General features: G+C 39.4%; 2 protein-coding genes across 4 annotated transcripts; both read left to right on the top strand.

The window, feature by feature from the left end:
• Positions 1–629: 629 nt before the first annotated feature.
• LOC115671288 (3-hydroxyisobutyryl-CoA hydrolase-like protein 3, mitochondrial) lies at positions 630–22848 on the top strand. 3 transcript variants are annotated; one of them, XM_056306138.1, is made up of 10 exons: positions 630–914; positions 18302–18403; positions 18508–18572; positions 19346–19480; positions 19575–19671; positions 20514–20643; positions 20929–21107; positions 21269–21396; positions 21545–21646; positions 22480–22848. In XM_056306138.1, the coding sequence occupies exons 1-10, from the start codon at positions 905–907 to the stop codon at positions 22576–22578; spliced, it is 1047 nt and encodes a 348-aa protein (XP_056162113.1). In that variant the 5' UTR covers positions 630–904; the 3' UTR covers positions 22579–22848. The 3 variants fall into 3 exon arrangements, with proteins under 3 accessions (XP_056162113.1, XP_056162114.1, XP_030448676.1); XM_030592816.2 differs by lacking the exon at positions 630–914 and adding an exon at positions 17804–18134; XM_056306139.1 differs by lacking the exons at positions 630–914; positions 18302–18403; positions 18508–18572 and adding exons at positions 1034–1184; positions 1288–1352.
• LOC115664787 (strigolactone esterase D14-like) lies at positions 10212–13340 on the top strand. The gene is made up of 2 exons (XM_030586677.2): positions 10212–10657; positions 12642–13340. The coding sequence occupies exons 1-2, from the start codon at positions 10272–10274 to the stop codon at positions 13075–13077; spliced, it is 822 nt and encodes a 273-aa protein (XP_030442537.1). The 5' UTR covers positions 10212–10271; the 3' UTR covers positions 13078–13340.
• Positions 22849–23388: the final 540 nt, after the last annotated feature.

Genomic DNA, 23388 nt, shown 5'->3' with positions numbered 1-23388 from the left:
TTTAGGTTTTTTCCTTTTCTTTGTCCATTTGGAACAAAACTGGTGTCACTCTTTTCCGAATAGTTTATTCAGTAGATAACTAACTAATTATTATGTTTTCGACAAAAGAACTATTTATTATGTTAATGAGTTGTACATTCTCTTTTTTTTCATACTAGGAAACTCTGTTATATAAAAATAACCTAAGCACATGTAAAAGTAAAAAGAACCATCCACCAGTTTTAGTACGCATTTTGTTTAATTATAACTTTAATATGTGTTGTTACGATGTAGTTTGTGTATTTTGATCATTCTACTTTTATTTTATTAAGTGAATCTAATAATCCAATTTTCAATTATTAAAAGGTAAGAAATTACCTTAATTCGAGAGTGAAACCCGCAAGGGATATTGTACGGGGTAATAAGGGAGTGGAAATAGCCCGATCCGAAAGGTTTGTTTAATATCAATTTCAATTATTTCATTAAACGAAGGTCGATTTCTCTTCATTGCCCCTCAATCCCGCTCCCTCGTTTCGCGTAGTTTCGGAGAAGTCAAGGCCACACCTTAAGGGCAATTTCGTCCAGCCACATAAATTTCTCTCTCTCTCTCTCTCTTACCTTGTCGACGACGCTCCGTGCTTCCGCTGGACGTCGACGACGGCGGCGGCGATGATAAAATCACCATCGAGTTCACTCGAGCCAGCATGCTAAGCTTGATCGGAGCTTCTCGATTGCTCAGCAACCGCCCCATCCATCGCGTTCGCGGCCTCGGCAATCCCTTCAGGTTCGCTCTGCCGGAGGCCATCGTCCGTCATCGGAGCAGGAGCTTCGCTATCAGTCCGCCGGCGAGGAGTTCGTCAAGTGCTCCGTCCACTCCAACGGCGTCGCCGTCGTCACTCTCGACCGCCCCAAAGCCCTCAACGCCATGAACCTAGGTCAGAGTTCGCTCGATTTCAGGCTGAGATACTCTCGATTGCGATTGCACTTGAGTCGGAATTAAGAGTTCGTAGAGTTCGATTTTGCGCCGTTGTCTTTGCAAGGAGATGGAGCTATCGTGTGTGATGGTTAAGTTTTGCGTGTTCTGATTTGATCCCGTGGCGCGGACATGGACGTGAAGTTCAAGAGCTTCCTTGACAAGTGGGAATCGGACCCCAAGGTGAAGTGCGTTCTCGTCGAAGGCAGCTCGGCTCGCGCCTTCTCGGCAGGTAATATGGGAGGAGAACCTAGAGTTTTTCTTCCTTGGGGGAGGGTGGTGTAATTCTGGGCTGGTGTAGATGTGAATTGAACTGTCGGGATTTCTTGACGCAGGAATGGATATCAAGAGCGTTGTTGCCGAGATTCAAAAGGATAAGAATACGCCTCTTGTGCCGAAGGTGCTCATTTTATACCATTTGCTTGAGTGTCCTTGTTCAGGGTATTTTTCCTGTGTTCACGCGATTGACATATTTTGTCTAGTGCTAGTCCGGTCTGTGTCGCCTTTCACCAAATTGACTACTTTAGAACTTCTGCATGGGTAGACAAGTTCTTGCTTCTGCATGTTATGAAACGGAGCACCCGACTGCCGACATCATGGGCATGATATGTCTGCAGAGTTCAGCCGGTATCTGTTGACGAAGTGCATATAGTAGGCTGTGGAGGTGTTTTGGAATTTGTTTATGCATAATGGAAACTGGAGTAGAGACTAGAGAGTCGCACTCTTATGTCATGTTTACTCCATTGCTTCTTAAATAATGCCACCTACTTGTTTCACCTGTCGAATATCTAATTCGATCCTATCAACGATGCGAGAAAAGTAATGGAAATTCGCACAACACAAGAATTTACGGGGTTCAGCAGGGGAGATGTTCCGCCTACCTACGTCCACGGGGAGATGAGATCTGTTTCACTAATAACGTAGAAAAGTGACGGCCACTCTTTCTCACTCCCTCCTTTTCTCTCTAGAGACCTGTTTCGCCCTAAATATATAGCGAAACCCTACATGGCACAAATTACAAAATTGCCCACATAGCTTAAAACATTTAACTTTCCCATAGAGATCCTTCTATGACTGAACATAAAACGCCTTTGACGGCCCGGGGGCGCTGCCCCCGCGACCCCCGCCGGGACGGCCCCCCCGCGACCCCCGCCGGGGCGGGCCCCCCGGACCCCTGCCTGCTCACCGGGGAGTGGGACTCCCGTGCTGTCCAGTCGTCAGGAGGCCTTTCGGAACCGCCTCATAATCTCTTGGATAACAGAATACAAGACATCAACCTCAACAATCTCCACCTTGGCTTGGATTCTGTAAAGCCACCTACGAAAGAATATGAAATATAGACTTCTTCATCCCCGTACCTCCATAAGAGGTACACTCCCGCACTCATTGACTGCGTCCCTCATCTTCAACAGCGAGTTATATTAATTGAGCCCAAACAGGACCCAAACTTCTCAATAGTGACTGGCTTGGTAAAACAATCTGCAGGATTGCTATTCGTGTGAATCTTCCTCAAGTGAATGCTGCCATCTGACACAAGCTCCCTAATTTTGTGAAACCTCACATCTATATGCTTTGTTCTTGCATGAAACACTTGATTCTTGGCGAGATGTATGGCACTCTGACTGTCACAATGTAACACCGCACCTCCTTGCTCTAAACCCAACTCACGAACCAACCTAGTCAACCAGAGCCCTTCCTTAGCAGCTTCTATAACTGCCATGTACTCTGCCTCTGTAGTAGACAATGCAATTGTGGATTGAGGCATTGTCCTCCATGAGATAGGTCCACCAGCTAATGTAAAGACATATCCTGTAGTAGACCTCCTCCTGTCTAGGTCACCAGCAAAGTCTGAATCAACATATCCAGCTAGCTCCTTTGAACCTCCGTCGCGACTGAACATAATACCCAAGTCTGCAGTCCCGCTCAGATATCTAAAGATCCACTTGACTGCATTCCAATGCTCCTTCCCCGGATTACTCATGTATCTCGCTAACAACACTCGACCGCATGAGATAAATCGGCTCGCTACACACCATAGCATACATGAGACTCCCAATCGCGCTAGCATAGGGAACTCGAGTCATCTCCTCAATCTCCTCATGCTTTGTGGGGCATTGTTGTTCAGATAACCTGAAGTGGCTAGCTAATGATGTCCTCACTGATTTAGCCTTATTCATGTTGAAACGCTCAAGCACCTTTTCAACATACCTCTTTTGAGATACCCAGAGTTTACTTGCACTTCTATCTTTATGAATTTCCATACCAAGGATCCTCTTAGCAGCACCAAGATCCTTCATCTCAAACTCATTATTCAACAAGGACTTTAAAGAGACAATATTATGCATATCCTTAGCAGCAATGAGCATATCATCAACATAAAGCATCAAAAGAATAATCGAATTATCATCTGACACTTTAAAATAAACACAGCAATCATACTCACTTCTCGAATAGCCAATTTGCACCATAAAAGAGTCAAAACGCTTGTACCACTGTCTTGGAGATTGCTTAAGGCCATAAAGTGATTTCTTAAGCAGGCAAACGTGATCTTCCTTTCCTGGCACTTTGAACCCGTCAGGTTGCTCCATGAAAATCTATTCCTCCAAGTCTCCATGAAGAAACGCCGTCTTCACATCAAGTTGCTCCAGCTCAAAATCAAACATGGCTACCAAGGCAAGTAGAACCCGAATGGAAGTGTGCTTTACTACTGGAGAGAATATTTCATTATAATCCACCCCTTCGTTCTGTGCATACCCTTTAGCTACAAGTCTAGCCTTGTACCTTACCTGCTCATTCTCAGACACTGCCTCTTTCTTGCGAAAGATCCATTTACTCCCAATGATCTTTCGCCCTTTAGGTTTCTCCACAATCTTCCAAGTCCTGTTTTTCTGTAAGGATTCCATTTCTTCCATCATAACTGACATCCATTTATCACTATCAGCATCAGATATCGCATCCTGATAAGAAGATGGATCGCCTGTACCTACTGTGAGGGCATAAGCAACCATATCCTCAAACCCGTATCTCACAGGTGCTTTGTGAGTACGTTTTCCTCTACCTTTTGCGATGGTGTAGGTATCTTCTACTGTCTCCTGTGATTCTGGTGAGTTACTGGATGATTCCCTTCCTCCCGCTATTTCTGGTTCACCTGACTCCACCTACACAGTAGATCCTTCTTCACTCCTGCCATCTGCATGTGAACTGTTATTTGCCTTCACCATGTCAGATTCATTAAAGACAACATCTCTGCTAACCACGGTCTTCCATGCATTAGGATCCTATAGCTTGAATCCTTTCACACCTTTCTCATAGCCAAGAAAGATACATTGCTTAGACTTTGAGTCTAACTTGGAATGATGTCCACTTTGTACATGAACATATGCTAGACAACCAAATACTCTCAAACCAGAATAGTCAATCGGATTACCTGTCCATACCTCCTCAGGAACTCTACATTCAATGGCTGTAGATGGAGACCTGTTAATGAGATAGCATGCCATATTAACTGCTTCTGCCCAGAAACTTTTACTCAGCCTTGCATTCAGCCTCATACTCCGAGCCCTTTCCAAAAGTGTCATGTTCATCCTCTCAACTACACCGTTTTGCTGTGGTGTATCTGATGTTGTGAAGTGACGTGTGATCCCTTCAGCTTTACATAATTCCAAAAATGGTGTGTACCTGTATTCCCCTCCATTGTCTGTTCTCAAGCACTTTAGCTTCTTTCCTGTCTGCCTTTCTACTTCAGCCTTCCACTCTTTGAATTTGGAGAAGACTTCGTTTTTCTGCTTCATGAAGTAAACCCAGACTTTCCTTGAGTAATCATCAATGAAGGTCACAAAATATTCGGCTCCACCTTTTGATTTGATCGGTGCAGGACCCCATACATCGCTATGTACATAATCAAGTACATCCTTGCTCGTATGCTTTGCAGTTCTGAAACTAACCCTGCTCTGTTTCCCGAAAACGCAGTATTTGCAGAAGTTCAATTTGCAGCTTTTGACACCTTTTAACAGCTTTCTTTTATGAAGCTCCATCATACCCCTTTCACCCATATGCCCTAACCGCATATGCCACAGATGAGTGTCATCTGTATCGGTCTCTGCAGCTGTAGTCACAGATGCTCCACCTGTTACTGTACTCCCTATAAGCTTGTATAAACTTCCAGTTAACTCTCCTTTCATGATAACCATAGCTCCCTTGATGACTTTGAGAACTTCACCTGTTGCTGCGTACTTACAGCCATTCACATCAAGCGCACCCAAAGATATCAAATTTTTCTTTAGATCTGGAACGTGTCTTACATCCACCAAAGTTCTGACTATACCATCAAACATTCTGATTTTAATAGTCCCTATTCCAATGGTTTTGCAAACCGCATCATTCCCCATTAGAACAGATCCGCCACTGTATGACCGGTATGAATCAAACCAATCCCTATTCGGGCACATGTGATAAGAGCATCCAGAGTCTAAAATCCATGAATCAACGGACTGATTCTTACCTGATGATATAGAGAGAAGATCTCCATCATCACCGTCTGAGCTATCGGCCACACTTGCTTGATTAGAAGTTTTCTCGTGCTTCTTCAAGTCTTCCTTTCTCTTAAAACAATTTCTTTTCAGATGGCCTTCCTTCTTGCAATAATAACAAGAGAGTTTCATTTTACCCCCTCTTGATTTCGATCGACCCTTATTCCCGGATCCCCGCTGGATTGTTCTTCCCCGTTCCTGCTCCTTGACTTTTCCGATGAGACCCTCACCCCGTGTCATAGCACTGTTAACCCTCTTTCTCGTATCATTAGATAATAAGGCAGCAGTGACCTCATCTGTCTCAAGCGTCTCTTTTCCACACAAGAGTGTCGTCACCAGATGATCATAAGATGCTGGTAGCGACGATAGCAGTAATAGGGCTTTGTCTTCATCTTCCATTGAAACCTCCAGACTTGCAAGTTTACTCAGAATCTGATTAAACGTGTTGATGTGTTCTAATAGATCTGAGCCTTCCTCCATCTGTAGAGAGTATAACTGCTTTTTCAAAAACAGTTTGTTCGTTAGGGACTTGGTCATATAGATGCTCTCAAGTTTCGCCCGCACCTGCGAAGCCGACTTGAGATCCACCACATACTGTAGAACCTCATCAGATAGGTTCAATCGAATGGCGCTTACCGCCTTTTCCTCCATCTCCCCCCAATCTTCATCACTCGTTTCTGGTTTCTTCCCTTTCCCCAGCAGCACTTTCGACAGGCCCTGCTGAATCAGAAGATCCATCATTCTTCGTCGCCAGAGAGTGAAGTTGTTCTTTCCATTAAACCTCTCGATGTCGTACTTGACACTCGAACCCTTTCCTGCCATCTTGATAGATCGCCGAACCAAGCTCTGATACCAATTGTCGAATATCTAATTCGATCCTATCAACGATGCAAGAAAAGTAATGGAAATTCGCACAACACAAAATTTACGTGGTTCAGCAGGGGAGATGTTCCGCCTACCTACGTCCACGGGGAGATGAGATCTATTTCACTAATAACGTAGAAAAGTGTACATCCGCTCTTTCTCACTCCCTCATTTTCTCTCTAGAGACCTGTTTCACCCTAAATATATAGCGAAACCCTACATGGCACAATTACAAAATTGCCCACATAGCTTAAAACATTTAACTTTCGCAAAGAGATCCTTCTATGATTGAACATAAAACGCCTCTGGCGGCCCGGGGGCGCTGCCCCCGCGACCCCTGCCGGGGCGACCCCCTCGGACCCCCGCCCTCTCACCAGGGAGTGGGACCCCCGTGCTGTCCAGTCGTCAGGGGGCCTTTCGGAACCGCCTCATAATCTCTTGGATAACTGAATACAAGACATCAACCTCAACATCACCATCACCATCCTCTAGTTTAGTCACGAATCACTATCATGTGGAGCCTGAGGCTTCTTACGTAGGAAACGCAACTAATTCACTACTCAGAGGGATGTTTCTTGATGATGTCGATGATGAATCCCTAAATTTGTTTTTCCCATGATAAATTAGCATTTGACGCCCTTCTGGTCGTGTTTACCTCTATCAGGAATGTGAGAGACTTATGCGAGGATGAGCTGTGAACTTCGTTAGTCATTATAGTTGCTTATGGGATTTGCGAATAAATTAGATTGCGAAATGCAATCGGTTCGTGTTTGGACTACCCACTCAGGCTTTGTCTCGCATCTCAACTAATTAAAGAGCCTATTAAAGAAAATCATGAATAATGCGTTTTACTTAAGGCTCATTTCCTTATCATTAGACATATAGATAAACGGGACGCTTGTTAATGCAAGAGTGTAGGGAATCATCACCTCGACAAAGTACTCATATAATAACAATTATATTTACCAGTACATTTACAACACTTATTGAGATTCGAATGCTAAAATTCTCAATTTTGAAGGCACTGACTTTTCTTATTAGTACTTTGGATGTTTGAATTTTTATCTCGATTGATATACTTAACAAGCACTCTTAGAGCATTACCTAGTATGCTTCATCTTTTTTTCATTGAGTTCAAGAAATTAATAGCCACCACACCAATAATTCAACACAATTTATCTTTGTGTGGATGACATAGAGCATACTAATTTGTGGACCTCGATTTCCCCACTTAAAGTCAACCTCACTAATGATCCCAACCGTTGGCAATGGATCGCGGTTGTCTTCCTTTTAGCGTCACTTGCATGCATGCTTGGCGGCGAGATTTTCTCCTTTGCTCTACATCTTTAATTTAATCCAACGCAATGATTGTACCTTTAAGCAATTGAATGGGGCCATTTCCAATGGGTATCTTCACATAATTATCACCATAAAAAAGGTGCTTCTCCTTATTACATGACCATAAATGAAAGGTGGGTCTGCAAAAATTCATCTGATTTAGAATATCACCAAATGGTACTTGGAGAAGAATGTCTATAATTTTCTTAATTTCTCATAAAAAATAAGAAATTCTTTTTTGGTAAGTAATGAAAGAATTTGAAGTGCCTGTCGATACCACCACATACTTTTAAAAAAAATTAGAAGGCAAAAAATAAAAAAAACCCTAGACAACACCAAAAGTTTGTAGGGAAAAGTGTTGATAAAGTCATAAACCTTTTGCATTAGTGCCATTTTAGTCATAAATCTTTTTTTATGCCAATTAAGTCATAAACATTTGTCTTTGTGCCAATTCAGTCCTTCCAATTAATTTTGATTGGATTTTGGTGACGTGGATGCCGGCCAACCTACGTGGCGCCGTCAGCACTGACGTTGACAATTTTTAATAATATGTTAATATTTTTTTGATTTTTTAATTATTTTTTTGGTTTTTTTCTTTGTTCCTTCTTTTCTTTTGCTTTCTTCTTTCTTCAACCTTTTTCCGATGACCGATCACTCTGGCTGACCCTCACTTGGGAGAGGGCGTCTCGGCGAGGGGAGCCTTGCCTAGGCGAGGGTGAGCCCCGATGGAGGCTCCTCTCGCCGGGGCTCGCCCGGGCCGCATCGGGTGTCGCTTGGCCGGGCGAGGCCGACCCTCGCCCGGGCGAGGGCAGCCCGCCCAGCCATGGCTAGTCACCGACCATGGGAGGAAGAAAATCAAAAAAGAAAAGAAAAAAAAGGAAAAATAATCAAAAAAATAATTAAAAAATCAAAAATATTAACATATTATTAAAAATTATCCACGTCATCATTGACGGGCCTACGTGGCACTGCCGGTGTCCATGTTCGCAAAATCCGATCAAAATTAGCCGGAATGACTGAATTGACACAAAAACAAAATGTTTATAACTAAATTGGCACAAATATAATAAGTTTAGAACTTATTTGACACTTTTCCCTTTATTAATATGTTTGAATTACAATCTCATATCCTCCTAAAGATATGTGTTGGAACTTTTCTTTAATAGGTGAGTTAATGGAAGATACATAGTATTTTTAAGACTTTCTAGAGGATTGGGGCTCTAGTTATCCTTTTTTTATTAATTATGAAAAGTAGGAGTGCTAAGAAAGACCAACTTTATTGGCTTTTTTAATGCAAAAAGTAGATTGATTTGACTGAATACCATTAGAAAGCGCTCGATTATCCTTTCTTTAAATCTCAAAAAGGACATGTAGAGATAGAAATCCCGGGAAAGTTTCTACTCAAAAGGATGTAGCTTTCCCTTCTTTCCCTTTCTCAATATCAAACAATACATTTCATTACATATTTATAATGTAGACATATACAATAGTATCTGTCACAATTATGATGAGAGTAACGACACAAGCATAAATCTCATTAGATTCATTTATCGAGTAACATTACGAACTTTAAATAAATATTTATGGAAGTGAGCTATTCAAGCTTTGTCAAAGTTACTTTATGATTCAATCCCACGGTCTTTATATATTTTTAAAAGCTACTTTCTTGTTATTATATATTTGATTGATGGATTATGGGTTATGAACTTCACTAAGATGAGAACTTTTATAAAATTAGTAATCGATGATGTTCATGTTTTCGACTCATCGTTAAAATTTGACTCTACTAAAATTCATAGTGGATTTCTGATTGTGTTGCTACTCACTAGGGGTAAAAAGTTTGTCCTTTTGAATTGGGTATCTGATCTACCTTTATTCTTGTCAATGTTGTTTCCACCTTGAGTGTACTCTCATGTATTCTTTGTTGGTGAAGCAATAAATGATGTTTTTCTGGCAAAAAAAATGTACCTCAATCAAAAAAGAAGATGGAGAAAAATATGACCCAGTCTTCTAATATCATTACATGATAAATTTTGAAGAACCTCGTTTTTTTTATTTAAACGAAATCTCAATTAAGGCTTCATTTATTTCGCGGAAAATGAATGATTTGGAAAATATTTTCTTAAAAACGATCGCTTGTATCGCTTAAAATAATTAGTCAATAAAAAATATTTAATATTTTCACCACCGATAACAATTTATGTCTAAATATTTTTGTAGACGATAAAAATAATTTTTTATTTATTCATTTTCGTGAGTGATACAAATAATTTTTTTTAAAAAAATATTTTTCAAATAATTTATTTTTCACGAAATAAATTGACCATAAACCTCATAAAACACACAAAGAGTCGTCAACTTACATCAAGCAAGGCTCTTCTCATGGAGGGACAGACTTGAATCTAGACTTTATGATTTGAACAGTAACTAGTCGTGCTCAATTATTGCAATTAAACTTTTTTCTCTTTTTTCCTATAAATAGTGCCCTAACCACGTCATTTCCCCCGCACAGCATCACTAGTCCCTCTCTCTCTCTCTCTCTCTCTCCCTCTCCTTGTCCTTCTTCTTCTTCTTCTTCCCACAAAAAAATGGTGATGCTGGAGAAGGGCCTCTCGACGCCCCTGAACGCGAAGCTCGCCGGCTCAGGCACTGAGACGGTGGTCCTCGCTCACGGTTTCGGAGTAGACCAGACCGTGTGGAACAAGATCCTCCCTCTCTTGTCCCAGCACTTCAGGGTCCTCGTCTTCGACTGGTGCTTCTCGGGAGCTGTCAAGGAGCAGGAAGGTCTGTTCGACCCGGTGAGGCACTCGTCCTACGAAGGTTTCGCCTGCGATCTGATCACTCTCCTCGACGAGCTCGATCTCGAGTCCACGGTCTTTGTCGGCCACTCCATGTCCGGCATGATCGGTTGCATTGCCTCTGTGAAGAGGCCTGACCTCTTCAAGCGCCTCATACTCCTTGGTGCCTCTCCCAGGTAAGTTACATATTTCATAATGTTAATTCTAAATGATAAACAGGAGCTACCAATTTTTCTTGCTCAGTTTGTTTTCATAATGTTAACAAATCAAAAAGACATCTTTAATATATGCTAAAAGTTTATGATATAAAAAAAAAGACTTTCCCCTCCCCTTACAAGTATTGTTTTGGTTCTCTATTAATTAATCAATCCATGTTGCATGCTAGAAGAAGCTGACTAAACTCTGAAATAACTCACTACTTTTGTCCCTATACTTGTTTATTCTTAGTTGTGAAGTTTAATTTCCTAAATTTGTTTATAATAAGCATGTGGAGGAGGAAGCTTAATGGTTCCAAAGTACTCTCTTTTCACCATGACAAAGCTCTAGCATGGTTTACCCACAAAAAAAGTATGAATTAAGCAAAACATAACCTTAGTTAGGATTATAGGAGGGATATTGCTAGATAAATCTATGGTATCTCCATCATCAAGTGTTTTATATTGAAACATTTTTGTCGCCCTTCTTGCTAATAAGGGAGTGTTAAATACAGAGCTTGTGCGAATCAATTGGGTTCGGTTTGTTGCTTATTCTCATCACTTGGATTTGTTTCAAATAAAATCCGAACTTTGTTTTTAGGTAAACATATGGTGGTGTATTTGTTGCCCGAACATCACCTCACCGCTACAACAAAGAACAAAAAAGAGCTTGTTAATTAAGTACTTGTTGTTTTTGACCAAAAAAAAATTAAGTACTTGTCGATTCATTATAGGATTTTTTAAGAACATTTATGGTTTGTGGAATTTGTGATTGTAGTCTTTGATGTATATCAAAACCGATTTCTCTTGTGATTATGGAGTCTAATTCTTCTCCTATTTTTCTAAATCTCCAGGGAAATCAGTCATCGTGTTTCTTAGCTATTTCTAGAGACTTAGACAAAGGGATTTTGAAAGTTTTGTTCTAATTTGGTACTTGAACAAAGTGTAGCCTGAATTAAAGAAAATATCGCCGTTAATTGCGAGATTAACGAGTCATTACTTTAATTTTTTTTTTCTAAAGCTCACCCTAAACATTTGTATTGCTCCTTGAATGATGTGAATGAACTGACCTTCGACTAGACGGTAGTGGAAAGCTATCCCATCAACCATAATGGCCTTTCGTACTTGATTTTCCCTATCCCAAGCAATTAATTCGTAAAGCTGCTGTTTGGTGCACTTAATGTTGGGGACCCATCAGCCATCACGAGTGAGATGTGAGGACACGAAAGAATCCTTCGATGATTCTCGATTTTCCGTCGTATTCATCTTGTGTTATTTATTTTAGTCAAGTTTTTTGTCCTCTTCGCTTTGTAATTATCCGAAACAAATTGGATTATAAAATAATATAAATTAATATCACAAAAAATTTCAAATTAATATATATGTGATAAATTTAATCTAAATTAATTTTTTGACTATAAAAAATCTCAAATCGGTATACCTGTAATAATTTCACCTTATGCTAGTTTTCATTAAATTTTACAGTTAAATTTCTGAGTTGGATGACACGTAGCAGTAGTCGGATGTACTAATTCGGGATTTTACCCTCTTATTTGTTACATGTGTACCGATTTGTAATTTTTCGTGATATTGATCAAATTTAATGGATGGTAAATTTGTCATAAATATACTGATTTAGGGTTTTTTGTGGTAAAAGAATTAGTTTAGGGCAAATTTATCACATGTGTACTGATTTGGAGTTTTTTGTGGTCAAAAAATTAGTTTAGGATAAATTTATTACATATATACCAGTTTAGAGTTTTTTATGGTATTAATTCTTTTTTTATTCTTATTTTAAATTTCAGTGGAGTTGGAGCTATCTATAGTTTTGGACAGCTGCTGATGACACCAATCCCCTTTTACTTAGTCTAAAAGTTAAACTACAAAAAGCCATTTGCATCTTCCAACCCAACATGTTGCCCTTAGAGCATTTTCTTGCCATGTCTTACTTTCGTTACCTTCGTAGGTGCTTAAACACAGACGGCTACGAGGGCGGGTTTGAGACCGCGCAGATCGATCATATCATATCGAGCATAGAGTCCGACTACCACGGATGGGTGACCAACTTCCCTCCCCTGGTGGTGGGCTCGTGCGACGCCTCGGTCGAGATGTTCACGAAGTGCTTGAGAAGGATGAGGCCCGAAGTTGCGCTTCCCTTAGCTAGGACGGTTTTCCTGTGCGATCATAGAGAGCTACTCGAGAAAGTGATGACCCCGTGCACCATAATCCAGACCACGAACGACATCGTCGTGCCGAACTCGGTCGCCCATTACATGCACGACAAAATCCAGGGGAAATCGACGGTCGAGATGATCGAAGCCGATGGCCATTTCCCTCAGCTCACCGCACATCTCCAGCTTCTTGATGTGTTGGGTGGAATATTGGGGTTTGAGTGTGATTAGCAGGTGATTAAGCACTTAGATGTTTAGTCATATGATTATACCCTAGACTGTGACTAGAATAACCATCTTATTTTTAGACTTTTTTCTTGGTATGTAGTGATGATGTGGTAGTAGTGAGTGTGTGAATGTGTGAGATGAGTACTGCGGGTCGTGGATTGCATGTGGTTTGTCTCTTTAGGTTAGGTATTATGGTTGGACTGAGTAGTTCGCATTTAAATCTTTTGGGCTTGAGATGTTTGACTGGATTTTATTTGATTCGTGGAGAGAGGGAGCGAGGGTGCACATGCACAAATAAAGACGGAGAGAGGGTCGTCGTTAGCGAGCGGCGGCCTGTGGCACGAATGTGCTTGGGCGGGCCAGAGGGCCGCTTAGCCCGCTAGGGTCTAATGATCCGTCTCATACTGAGTAAGATTATCTCAAACCGAGCAAACAATCCACGACCTCAACTAACAATTGGTCATGTGATAACATGAACATGCACAATCAACATGGTATACAAAATCTGATAAGTATAAGTACCACGATATGAAGTGACTATGTTCTTGAGTAATTCACGCATTAAATCTTGATATCATAAAGGCCCATCTTTGCATAATGCGGACATCGATCAGCTGCACCTTGGGTAATACTAGACATATGCCAATTGTGAAGACAGAACCACTAGATTCTTGGAACCATTACCATCCTAAATGTTTGTCTGGAGTTGCTCATTGTCCAAGCTTTCTTTTTAGCCTCGAGAATCACTCTTCACCTAATTGGATAGGGTCAACACAAGTCCACTAGTTCTCGTCCAGTTCGTTTCTAAATCATACACAAGTCACTAAGAAAGTCCTGTTCTCGACAAATCACATAAAATTATACACAACTAAGACCATCATATTCAATCAACATTAAAGTATGCTCAAATAAAGGGAAAATTTCAAAAAAAAAGTCATAAATCTATTGAATTTGTGCCAATTGAGTTATAAACCTTTCAATTGTGCCAATTGAGTCTTAAATTTTTTGACAATTTGTCAATTTAGTCATTCCGGCCAATTTTGAAGGGAAATTACTGACATGGATGCCGGCCATCCTACGTGGCTTGACCAATATTGACGTGGACAATATTTACAATTTGAAAAAAAAATTAAATTTTTTTTTATTTTAATTTCTTTCTTTTGCTTTTTCCTTCTTCCTTCGTCAATCATCGGGCCTCGACAATGGTCGATGTCTAGCCACAGGCGAGGCTTGACCTTGTTGGCTTCTGGCAAGGTGGAGCCTCATCGTCCTCATGTGAGGCTCGAGCTTAGCCGCTCTTGGCAATGTCAAGCTCACAGATCCCAACGAGGCTCGAGAAAGAGAGATGCAGAAGAAAAAAGAAAAAGAAAGAAAAAATAAAATAAAATATATATTTAAAAATTTGATTTTTTTTAATTGAAAAAATTGTCCACGTCATTGTTGGTCAGGTCACGTAGGGTGGCCAACGTCTATGGTAGCAATTTTTAGCCAAAATTGACCGGAAGAACTAAATTGGCAAATTGTCAAAAGATTTAGGACTCAATTGACAAAATTGAGATATTTAATACTCAATTGGCACAAATGCAATAACTTTAGGACTTTTTTGTTAATTTCCCCCTTAAATACACATCGCATGCTTAATCTCTCTTAATTTCTTTCTTTCTTGATAACGATCCCTCTCCCTTTCTGCATCTCTCTTTCTCTCCCTTCAATTTGCTCTCTCTCTTTTTTGGCATTGGTGCCTCAAAATGACAGAGGCTCATGATCATAGGGAATGAAAGTAAGTTTCTTTTTTGGTCAAGAAATGAAAGTAAGTTTAGTAGGTCAGAATATGCTGATAAAATGGCGAGTGATACATATGGTAGGTAATATTTGTTGTTGAAAAGTGACTAGAGTGGCTTGAATTTGGTAGTTAACACTCACTTTGGAAGGAAAATAAGAGATTTAGATAACTATGAGGGGAAAGAAGAGAGAGGATTCGAAGGGATTGAGTTCTAATGTTGTTTGGATGCCAGTGAGGAAAAAGAAAAATAAAAGAATATATTATGACAAAATCATTCTTTAATGTGTTTATGAATAGGTTGAAAAAAGGGCATAAGCGAGAAAAGAAGAATAAATATGTTTATCGGTATACAGGTCCTTCCAAATTCCTCTGAATCCCTCCATATTTTGAGAGATCGGGATGGATATAACACGTACATAAAATTGACCAAACCAATCTCTCTTAATCCTCGATAATCCCTCCTAATCCTTTCCTTTGTCTATTTCCCTCCATCCAAATACAATTATGCTTTTCGAATCTTGCCCTTCCCTCCTAGTCCTTGCTAGCATACATGGTAAAAAATGTTGTGATTGAAAGAGAACTCTGTGGTTGGGAAATGTGATGATATTACTATGTACTTATGACAGAAAATGTTCTACTTAGGCTAGAGATAGGGCTTCACTAATTGGGTAGGCTTAATGAACGGGAATTATGTCAAAAATATAGTGCAATGTATGGAAATCTCTAGATGTTAGGGGCGTGAAAGGCCCTTACAAGTTACAATGACAATGGCGACGAGGGACAGCGATGGCAGCTAGAGCGGTGGTGGCCGATGGGTCCATGCTTCATGGGATATCTTTAAGCGAAAATTTCATTATGGTAATTCTTGATCTAGAGCTCTTGGATCTTTGAAACTTTCCATGGCAACGACATTTGCGACCATAACCTTAAATGGGCTAGTGGGCCTGTGGAAGGGGCCCAAATGTCTTGTTTTCTAAATTGTGGGCTAGAATGATGTGTTCCCGTAGGCCCGTTAGGTACCTTTCAACTAGGGAATAAATCGTAGAAAGAAGCATGCAATAGTTTATTCTTATCCAAAGCATATAGTAAACAAAAAAATATAAAGAAAATCAGGCAAGGTTATATCCAAAGTAGTTTCTCTTGGTCAGCAATAATATATGTATTGACATAAATGCAAACTTAGCTTATGATCTAATTACATCTAGAACAACAATCCATGTCCACACTCATGAGCCAAATCCATATGAAGCAATCGCTTTTATCCTATTTAAGGTGTCATTGAATCTTTATTTTCATTCATAAATAATAAAATGATTTAACTTGTTTTTAGTTTATTCAAACGTTTCTTTATTAAAATCGATATTAAGTTACGTCTGATAATAAAGTTTGGGCCTGTGCTATTTCCATCTTCTTATTAGCTCACATACCATCTTATCATATTGAATTCATTACATTATCCTTTGCGAGTCTCACTCTTGATTTAAATTGATTTCTTATATTTTCTTCTTTCTCTTCTGTTGTTTCAATTTTTTTAAGAAGGAAATTATCCAAGCTCCTCTTAAACGACATTTGTTTAAGGTTAATGTGGGGCCCACTCTTGATTCGAGATTATTTCTTGCCTTCTTTCTTCTTTTTAGGTTTTTCTTTTGTTTCTCCATTTGGAACAAAATTGGTGTCACTCTTTTCCGAATAGTTTATTTGGTAGATAACTAACTAATTATTATGTTTTCGACAAAAGAACTAATTATTATGTTAACGAGTTGTACATTCTCTCTTTTTTTGTAACTTTGTTATATAAAAATAACCTAAGTGCATATAAAAGTAAAAAGAACCATCTACCAGTTTTAGTACGCATTTTGTTTAGTTATAACTTTAATATGTGTATTTACGATGTAGTTTGTGTATTTTGATCGTTTTACTTTTATTTTAAAAAAAAAAAAAAAAAATAAATTTTTTTTTTTAAAAAAAAAAAAAAAATAAATTAAAAAAGGAAAGGAAGGGATTTTTTTTTGGGGTTTTTTGGGAAAAAAAAAGGGGTAATGTTTTTTTTTAAAATATTTTTATTTTTATTGTATGCGTCGTTAAAAATTTCCGTGCTTCTGGAATTTGATTATGAATAAAAAGCTTTGTTAAAAATAATCCAATTTTTTAATTTTGGAAAGAAGCTTCGATTAACGCATTCTCCTATTTTCTCACATTTTTTTCGTGCATAAAATTGAAAATTCTAGAAAAATTCATAAAAATTTTCTAAAAAAGTCGATTGAAAATATCAAAATTTCAAAACTTCACAAATGGCTTAAAATACATGTGCCACCTACTTTGATGAAATTTAAATTTTTGAGTGCCAAAAAAAAAAAATAATAAAAAAATAAAATTTTCAAAGCTTCACAAATGCTTAAAATACCGCAACACTTGATAAATTTAAATTTTTGATGCCCAAAAAATAAAAATTTCAAAACTTCCGAATGGCTTAAATATCTACACCACTTTAGAAAATTTAAATTTTTGAGGTCCAAAAAATAAAAAAATAAAAAATAAAAAATTTCACAAAAGCTATAAATTTAAATATTTTTAGGTAAAAAATTTAAAATCAAAATTTCAAAACTTTAAGTCTTATAATACAGGGCCACACTTTGAGTGTTTAAATTTTTTAGGGCAAAAAATCAACAAATCAAATGATTCTAAAATCAATTTGCCAATAAATCAATTTCAGATCAAATCATTCGCAGAGTTTTATCAAACTTACCATTCGCACCCTAAGGGAGTGGAAATAGCCCGATCCGAAAGATTTGTTTAATATCAATTTCAATTATTTCATTAAACGACGGTCGATTTCTCTTCATTGCCCCTCGATCCCGCTCCCTCGTTTCGCGTAGTTTCGGAGAAGTCAAGACCACACCTCAAGGGCAATTTCGTCCAGCCACATGAATTTCTCTCTCTCTCTCTCTTACCTTGTCGACGACGCTCCGTGCTTCCGCCGGACGTGGACGACGACGGTGGCGGCGATGACATAAAATCACCATCGAGTTCACTCGAGCCAGCATGATAAGCTTGATCGGAGCTTCTCGATTGCTCAGCAACTCTCCGATCAATCGCATTCACGGCCTCGGCAATCCCTTCAGGTTCGCTCTCCCGGAGGCCATCGTCCCTCGTCGGAGCAGGAGCTTCGCGATCATGGCGTCCGCCAGCGACGAGCTCGTGAAGTGCTCCGTCCACTCCAACGGCGTCGCCGTCGTCACTCTCGACCGACCCAAAGCCCTCAACGCCATGAACCTAGGTCAGAGTCCGCTCGATTTCGGGCTGAGATACTCTCGATTGCGATCGCACTTGAGTCGGAATTAAGAGTCTGCAAAGTTCGATTTTGCGCCGTTGTCTATGCGAGGAGATGAAGCTGTTTGTGTGATGGTTAAGTTTTGCGTGTTCTGATTTGATCCTGTGGCGCAGACATGGACGTGAAGTTCAAGAGCTTCCTTGACGAGTGGGAATCGGACCCCAAGGTGAAGTGTGTTCTCGTCGAAGGCAGCACGGCTCGCGCCTTCTCGGCGGGTAATATGGGAGTAGACCTTAGAGTTTTTGTTCCTTGGGGGAATGTGGTGTAATTCTTTCGCTGGTGTGGATGTGAATCGAATTGTCGTGATTTCTTGATGCAGGAATGGATATTAAGAGCGTTGTGGCCGAGATTCAAAAGGATAAGAATACGCCTCTTGTGCCGAAGGTACTCATTTTATACCATTTGCTTGAGTTCCTTGTTCAGGGTATTTTTCCTGTGTTCACGCGATTGACATATTTTGTCTAGTGCTAGTCCGGTCTGTGTCGCCTTTCACCAAATTGACTACTTTAGAACTTCTGCATGGGTAGACAAGTTCTTGCTTCTGCATGTTATGAAATGGAGCACCCGACTGCCGACATCATGGGCATGATATGTCCGCAGAGTTCAGCTGGTATCTGTTGATGATGTGCATATAGTAGGCTGTGGAGGTGTTTCGGAATTTGCTTATGCATAATGGAAATTGGAGTAGAGACTAGAGAGTCGCACTCTTATGTCATGTTTTCTCCATAACTTCTTAAACAATGCCACCTACTTGTTTCACCATCTCTAGTTTAGTCACCAATCACTATCATGTGGAGCCTGATGCTCCTTACGTACGAAACGCGACTAATTCACTGCTTAGAGGGATGCTCCTTGATGATGTCAATGATGAATCCCTAAAATTGTTCTTCCCATGATTTCTGGTCTTGTTTAGTTTTATTAGGAATGTGAGAGACTTATGTGAGGATGAGCTGTGAACTTCGTTAGTCATTATAGTTACATAGAAGATTTGCGAGTAAATTAGATTCTGCTCCTTTAGATGAATTTTATTTTTTTTGGTGAATAGATGAACATCCCTCTACAAAGCTTACATCTTGGCCATCAGTATGAAAGTTATGACTTTTCTCAACTGTTATACTTCAAGTTGATATGCCCCTATCTGCTGCACGTTTGGATAGGTATTTTCTGCCGAGTATTCTTTGATTTGCAAAATATCAGAGTACAAAAAGCCATATGTATCACTTATGGATGGCATCACAATGGGCTTTGGTATTGGCCTATCTGGTCATGGTCATTTCCGTGTAATTACAGAGGTATGAATGATTGGCTTTCAGTTGCTTTCAATGTACTTTAGATTAACATACTATTTCTGTTCCATTAAATTCCCCTTCATCATCACCCTTGCAGAGGACACTTCTTGCTATGCCAGAAAATGGAATTGGTCTTTTCCCTGATGTTGGGTTTGCATCTATAGCAGCACAGAGTCCAGGAGAGGGATCGGTCGGTATGTAATTTATCAAATTGGGTAGTGTGTCTCTCATCTAGCTGAATTGTATCTGATTTACAGAATGGGTTCGAATAACAGAGGAGCATCTATTGATCTTGTGACTGTTGCATTTAGGACTTCAACAAATCCTTTATGGACTGTGTAGACACGTTGAAGTTCAAATAGATTTATTAATGGTTTGTCTATGCATTACTGAAGAATGTCGTCTCCAAAGTACATTGACACTCTTTCCTAAAATGGAATTAGATCATTTGACCTTTACTTTTGCCTTCTGATGTTCATATCCTTGAATACTTAAGAGCTATTTCTGATTTCCGAAACCTGTTGATCATAATTTATTACTGTAGTAATTCAGATAATTTTTCCCCCTTGACACCATGTGTACATGTAATGCGTTTTTTTGGAGGAAGTGAGCACATATGTTTGGTTAAGTCAAGAACAAAGTCTCATTTCTGTCTAATTATACTGTGGAAACATTTTTAAAAAAATGAAACTCTTTATCTCTCGCACGTAGATCTTGTCTGATAGGTACTGTCCGTGTCAATTAAGATACATCTGAATGATTTGCAAATCCCTATTTGAGTTGCCTCCTTTTGGAGTCTGGAAGGTGACATATTCTTGCATGTGTCTCTGAAAGCAACTTCACAGTCGGCTTGTTGGCATATGGATAAGTGTACTACAGTACAGTGACAGAATTTGTGCTCACGAATTACAGCTTCATGTAATCAAATTAACTGGACAATTTTCCTGTAAGGGTCATTCAAATGGTCGAAGCTGTCACCTGTCCTTAATTTTTTCCTTCAATTTCTGAAGTGGTTTAACCTGTCCTCCTTTTTCAGGTGCCTATCTTGGATTGACAGGAAAAAGGATCTCGACACCCTCTGATGCACTATATGTGGGTCTTGGAACGCATTATGTGCCATCTAGCAACTTGGGTTCCTTAAAAGAGGCTCTTTTGGCTACTACATTGTATGGCCCTAAAACAATACTAGGCGCATGCATCCGTTTTTGTTTTTTATCTCATATCTGGCACGATTTTCCATAATTCTTTCCTTGCAAAGAAGTTTCGGTAGAGTCACTGATATATGTAGCATAAGTGTGCATTTAGGATGATTGTTGCATCAGACATCGAAATGTTCAAATTGAAAGATTTTTCTTTTAGAAGCTAAGATCGAGATAGTGCCACTGTTTTTGTTAAATGTGTTAGCGTGATGCCTTAAGAAGAAGAAACTTATAAATTCATCTGTGCTGCAGTTTGGAAGATCCCTTCAAGGACATTGGAGCACTTTTGGCAAGATTCAGCGGTGAATCTGAATCAGAGGCTCAGTTAAAATTGCTCTTACCTCACATTATCGCATGCTTTGGTGCAAATAAATCAGTTGTGGAGATAACTGCAGAGCTGAGAAAGCATCAGCAGAGCTCTGATGCCAAAGGTAATTAAGGTTCTACTGATGATTGGATGAAAAAAATTGTTTCCTTAGTTCACTTTATGTGCTGAAAACTTATAATTCTTCCAATACTATCATAGTAATGCTGAAGTTTGCTGCTCGCTTAGTCTGTGTATTGTCTCATTGGATTCTCTCTATCTTGGCAGTGGTTGAGTGGGCTACTGATGCTCTTCAAGGTCTCGGGAAAGGTGCTCCTTTCTCTCTTTGCTTGACACAGAAGCATTTCTCAAGGGTTGCATCAGCCCTGAGAAACAATGATGCTGAATTGTCTAGAGTAAGATCTGAATTGGATGCTGGAATCTCTCTCTCTCTCTCTCTCTCTCTCTCTCTCTCTCTTCTAGTTGAGGAGTCAATTGTCAAGTGTGCAATTGGTACGTCTTATTTCATATTTTATACTAACGTTATTGTTTTGTCATGCTTAGCTGAGTGGTGTAATGAGAACTGAATATCGGCTAGCAGTAAGGTCTTCTCTGCGAAATGATTTTGCTGAAGGTGTCCGTGCAGTACTGGTGGATAAGGATCAGGTTCTAATTACTGTTTCAACCCTCATTAATCAACACTGGCATCTTTTGATTATTCTACATCTAGTCTCAGTTTGTTTCGCGGAAAATTGATGATTTGGAGAACATTTTCCTAAAAATAAATGCTTGTATCTCCTAAAATAATTAGTCAATGAAAACGGTTTTCATTATCGACCATTTTATTGTCTAAGTACTTTCGTAGTCGATGAAAATATTTTTCGTTCAATCATTGTGACTTTTAAGAAAATGTTCTCTAAACTATTTATTTTCCGTGAAACAACTGTACCCCCTAGTGTCTTTTGATTGTGTTGCCAAGTAACGTGCAGTTGCATTCGAACTATTGCAATATACCGTGGTCTTCAATTCAGCATGGCATCTTCATTGCCCTTTTCCATCTTTTTGAAGAAATATGAATATATGTCAGTAAAACAATTGTATTTTTGCAATGCATCTATGTAGGTAGTCTTCCATGAAACTTCTTCAACTCCCTCAGGCCATACACACACCAACAGCATACGATACGTCTACAATATTCATGACTTCTTTGATCATGGTTCAGTTTAAATCTGTAACTATCTCACATGTCCATTCTCGTGAACGTCGACGAATACAATAATATTGATTGAAAGTTCATGTGCTTGGTTTTATATTCACGAAAATTGTTTGTATATTTGTTTACTTTGTAAATTGAGTCGTGTGCTTTTTCTATATCAGATATTACTGGAGCTGTGTAATGATATCATCTTGACGATTTGTCAGTCATATCATGATTCACAAAATTTCTGTTGGCATGAATTTTATGCAAACGCATTCAAATCCTGTGATTACTTATGCAGAATCCAAAATGGCAACCAGCGACGGTGGAGGAAGTCGAACAAGGTGAGGTGGAAGCTCTCTTTGAACCACTGACCCCAGAAGTCGAGTTAAAAGTATGAAGCTCACATATAAGTACATATCCACGTCTCACCTTCTATATTGGGTGGATGCTCATGGTTTGTAATCCTGCTCTGTGGAGTAGTAGTTAATACCGGTTTCGCTTGAGCAGCAATCTAATAGTTTCGGGATCCTGGATCCTGGCAATGTAATAATTTCAGACATGCCATCAGCTGCTTTGTATGTGCCATTAGCCACTGTGCCTTGTGCTTCTCATAGTTGGTGCAGTTTTGATGCAATTTGCGTGAGACATGAAGAAGAGTATTTCGGAAGCCGCCATTGTCTCCGGCTTTCGGATGCTCTTGAGCTTCGCGGTGGAACAGACGCATTTAATCAATTTTGCTCCCCGAAACATCAGAGACCATGATATCTCCAAAATAAGAACATGTGGGTATCTCGAACTCTGGCTTTGTGTACTTCAAGTTGAGCAAATCTGATTGTAGATCAAGTGAGGGTGAGCTAGTAAATGAGCTCTCGTGGATTAAAAGTGATTAACCAGTCGGCTCTGACAAATAATTTAGGGGTAGAGGAAAAGTTGGCATGCTTCTTTTTGGACACTACGTTGCGAAAAGAGTTCTGTCTCGATGTGAATTACTCTTTTCCTTGAAAAAGAGAGCGTGAAACATAGAGCATATAACAAAAATGAGAAGGGCACTCAAGTGAATCCCGTATATAAGTTATGATACTCATTTGAGTTATCGGAAATCTGACGTGATATAACACTTACTGTAAATATTTTTATTTTATGGCACACAAATGATCTATTAAAAAGTTAAGTCATTTAAATGATCGATAAAAAAGTTATGTCACTC

The sequence above is a fragment of the Syzygium oleosum genome, unplaced genomic scaffold (genome assembly GCF_021117445.2).
Source record: "Syzygium oleosum isolate NSW1041296 unplaced genomic scaffold, Sole_v2.1 Sole_v2.41, whole genome shotgun sequence".
In the NCBI taxonomy this organism is placed as follows: domain Eukaryota; kingdom Viridiplantae; phylum Streptophyta; class Magnoliopsida; order Myrtales; family Myrtaceae; genus Syzygium; species Syzygium oleosum.
This window is presented reverse-complemented; position numbering and strand designations above follow the sequence as displayed.

Excerpts from the sequence above, each read along its gene's own strand:
- LOC115664787 (XM_030586677.2), top strand. The coding sequence starts at position 10,272 with ATGGTGATGCTGGAGAAGGGCCTCTCGACGCCCCTGAACGCGAAGCTC. Across the intron at positions 10,658-12,641 it reads CTCCTTGGTGCCTCTCCCAG|GTGCTTAAACACAGACGGCT; the intron begins GTAAGTTACATA and ends TTACCTTCGTAG.
- LOC115671288 (XM_030592816.2), top strand. The coding sequence starts at position 17,900 with ATGATAAGCTTGATCGGAGCTTCTCGATTGCTCAGCAACTCTCCGATC. Across the intron at positions 19,481-19,574 it reads ATTTCCGTGTAATTACAGAG|AGGACACTTCTTGCTATGCC; the intron begins GTATGAATGATT and ends TCACCCTTGCAG. Across the intron at positions 21,397-21,544 it reads ATGATGCTGAATTGTCTAGA|CTGAGTGGTGTAATGAGAAC; the intron begins GTAAGATCTGAA and ends TGTCATGCTTAG.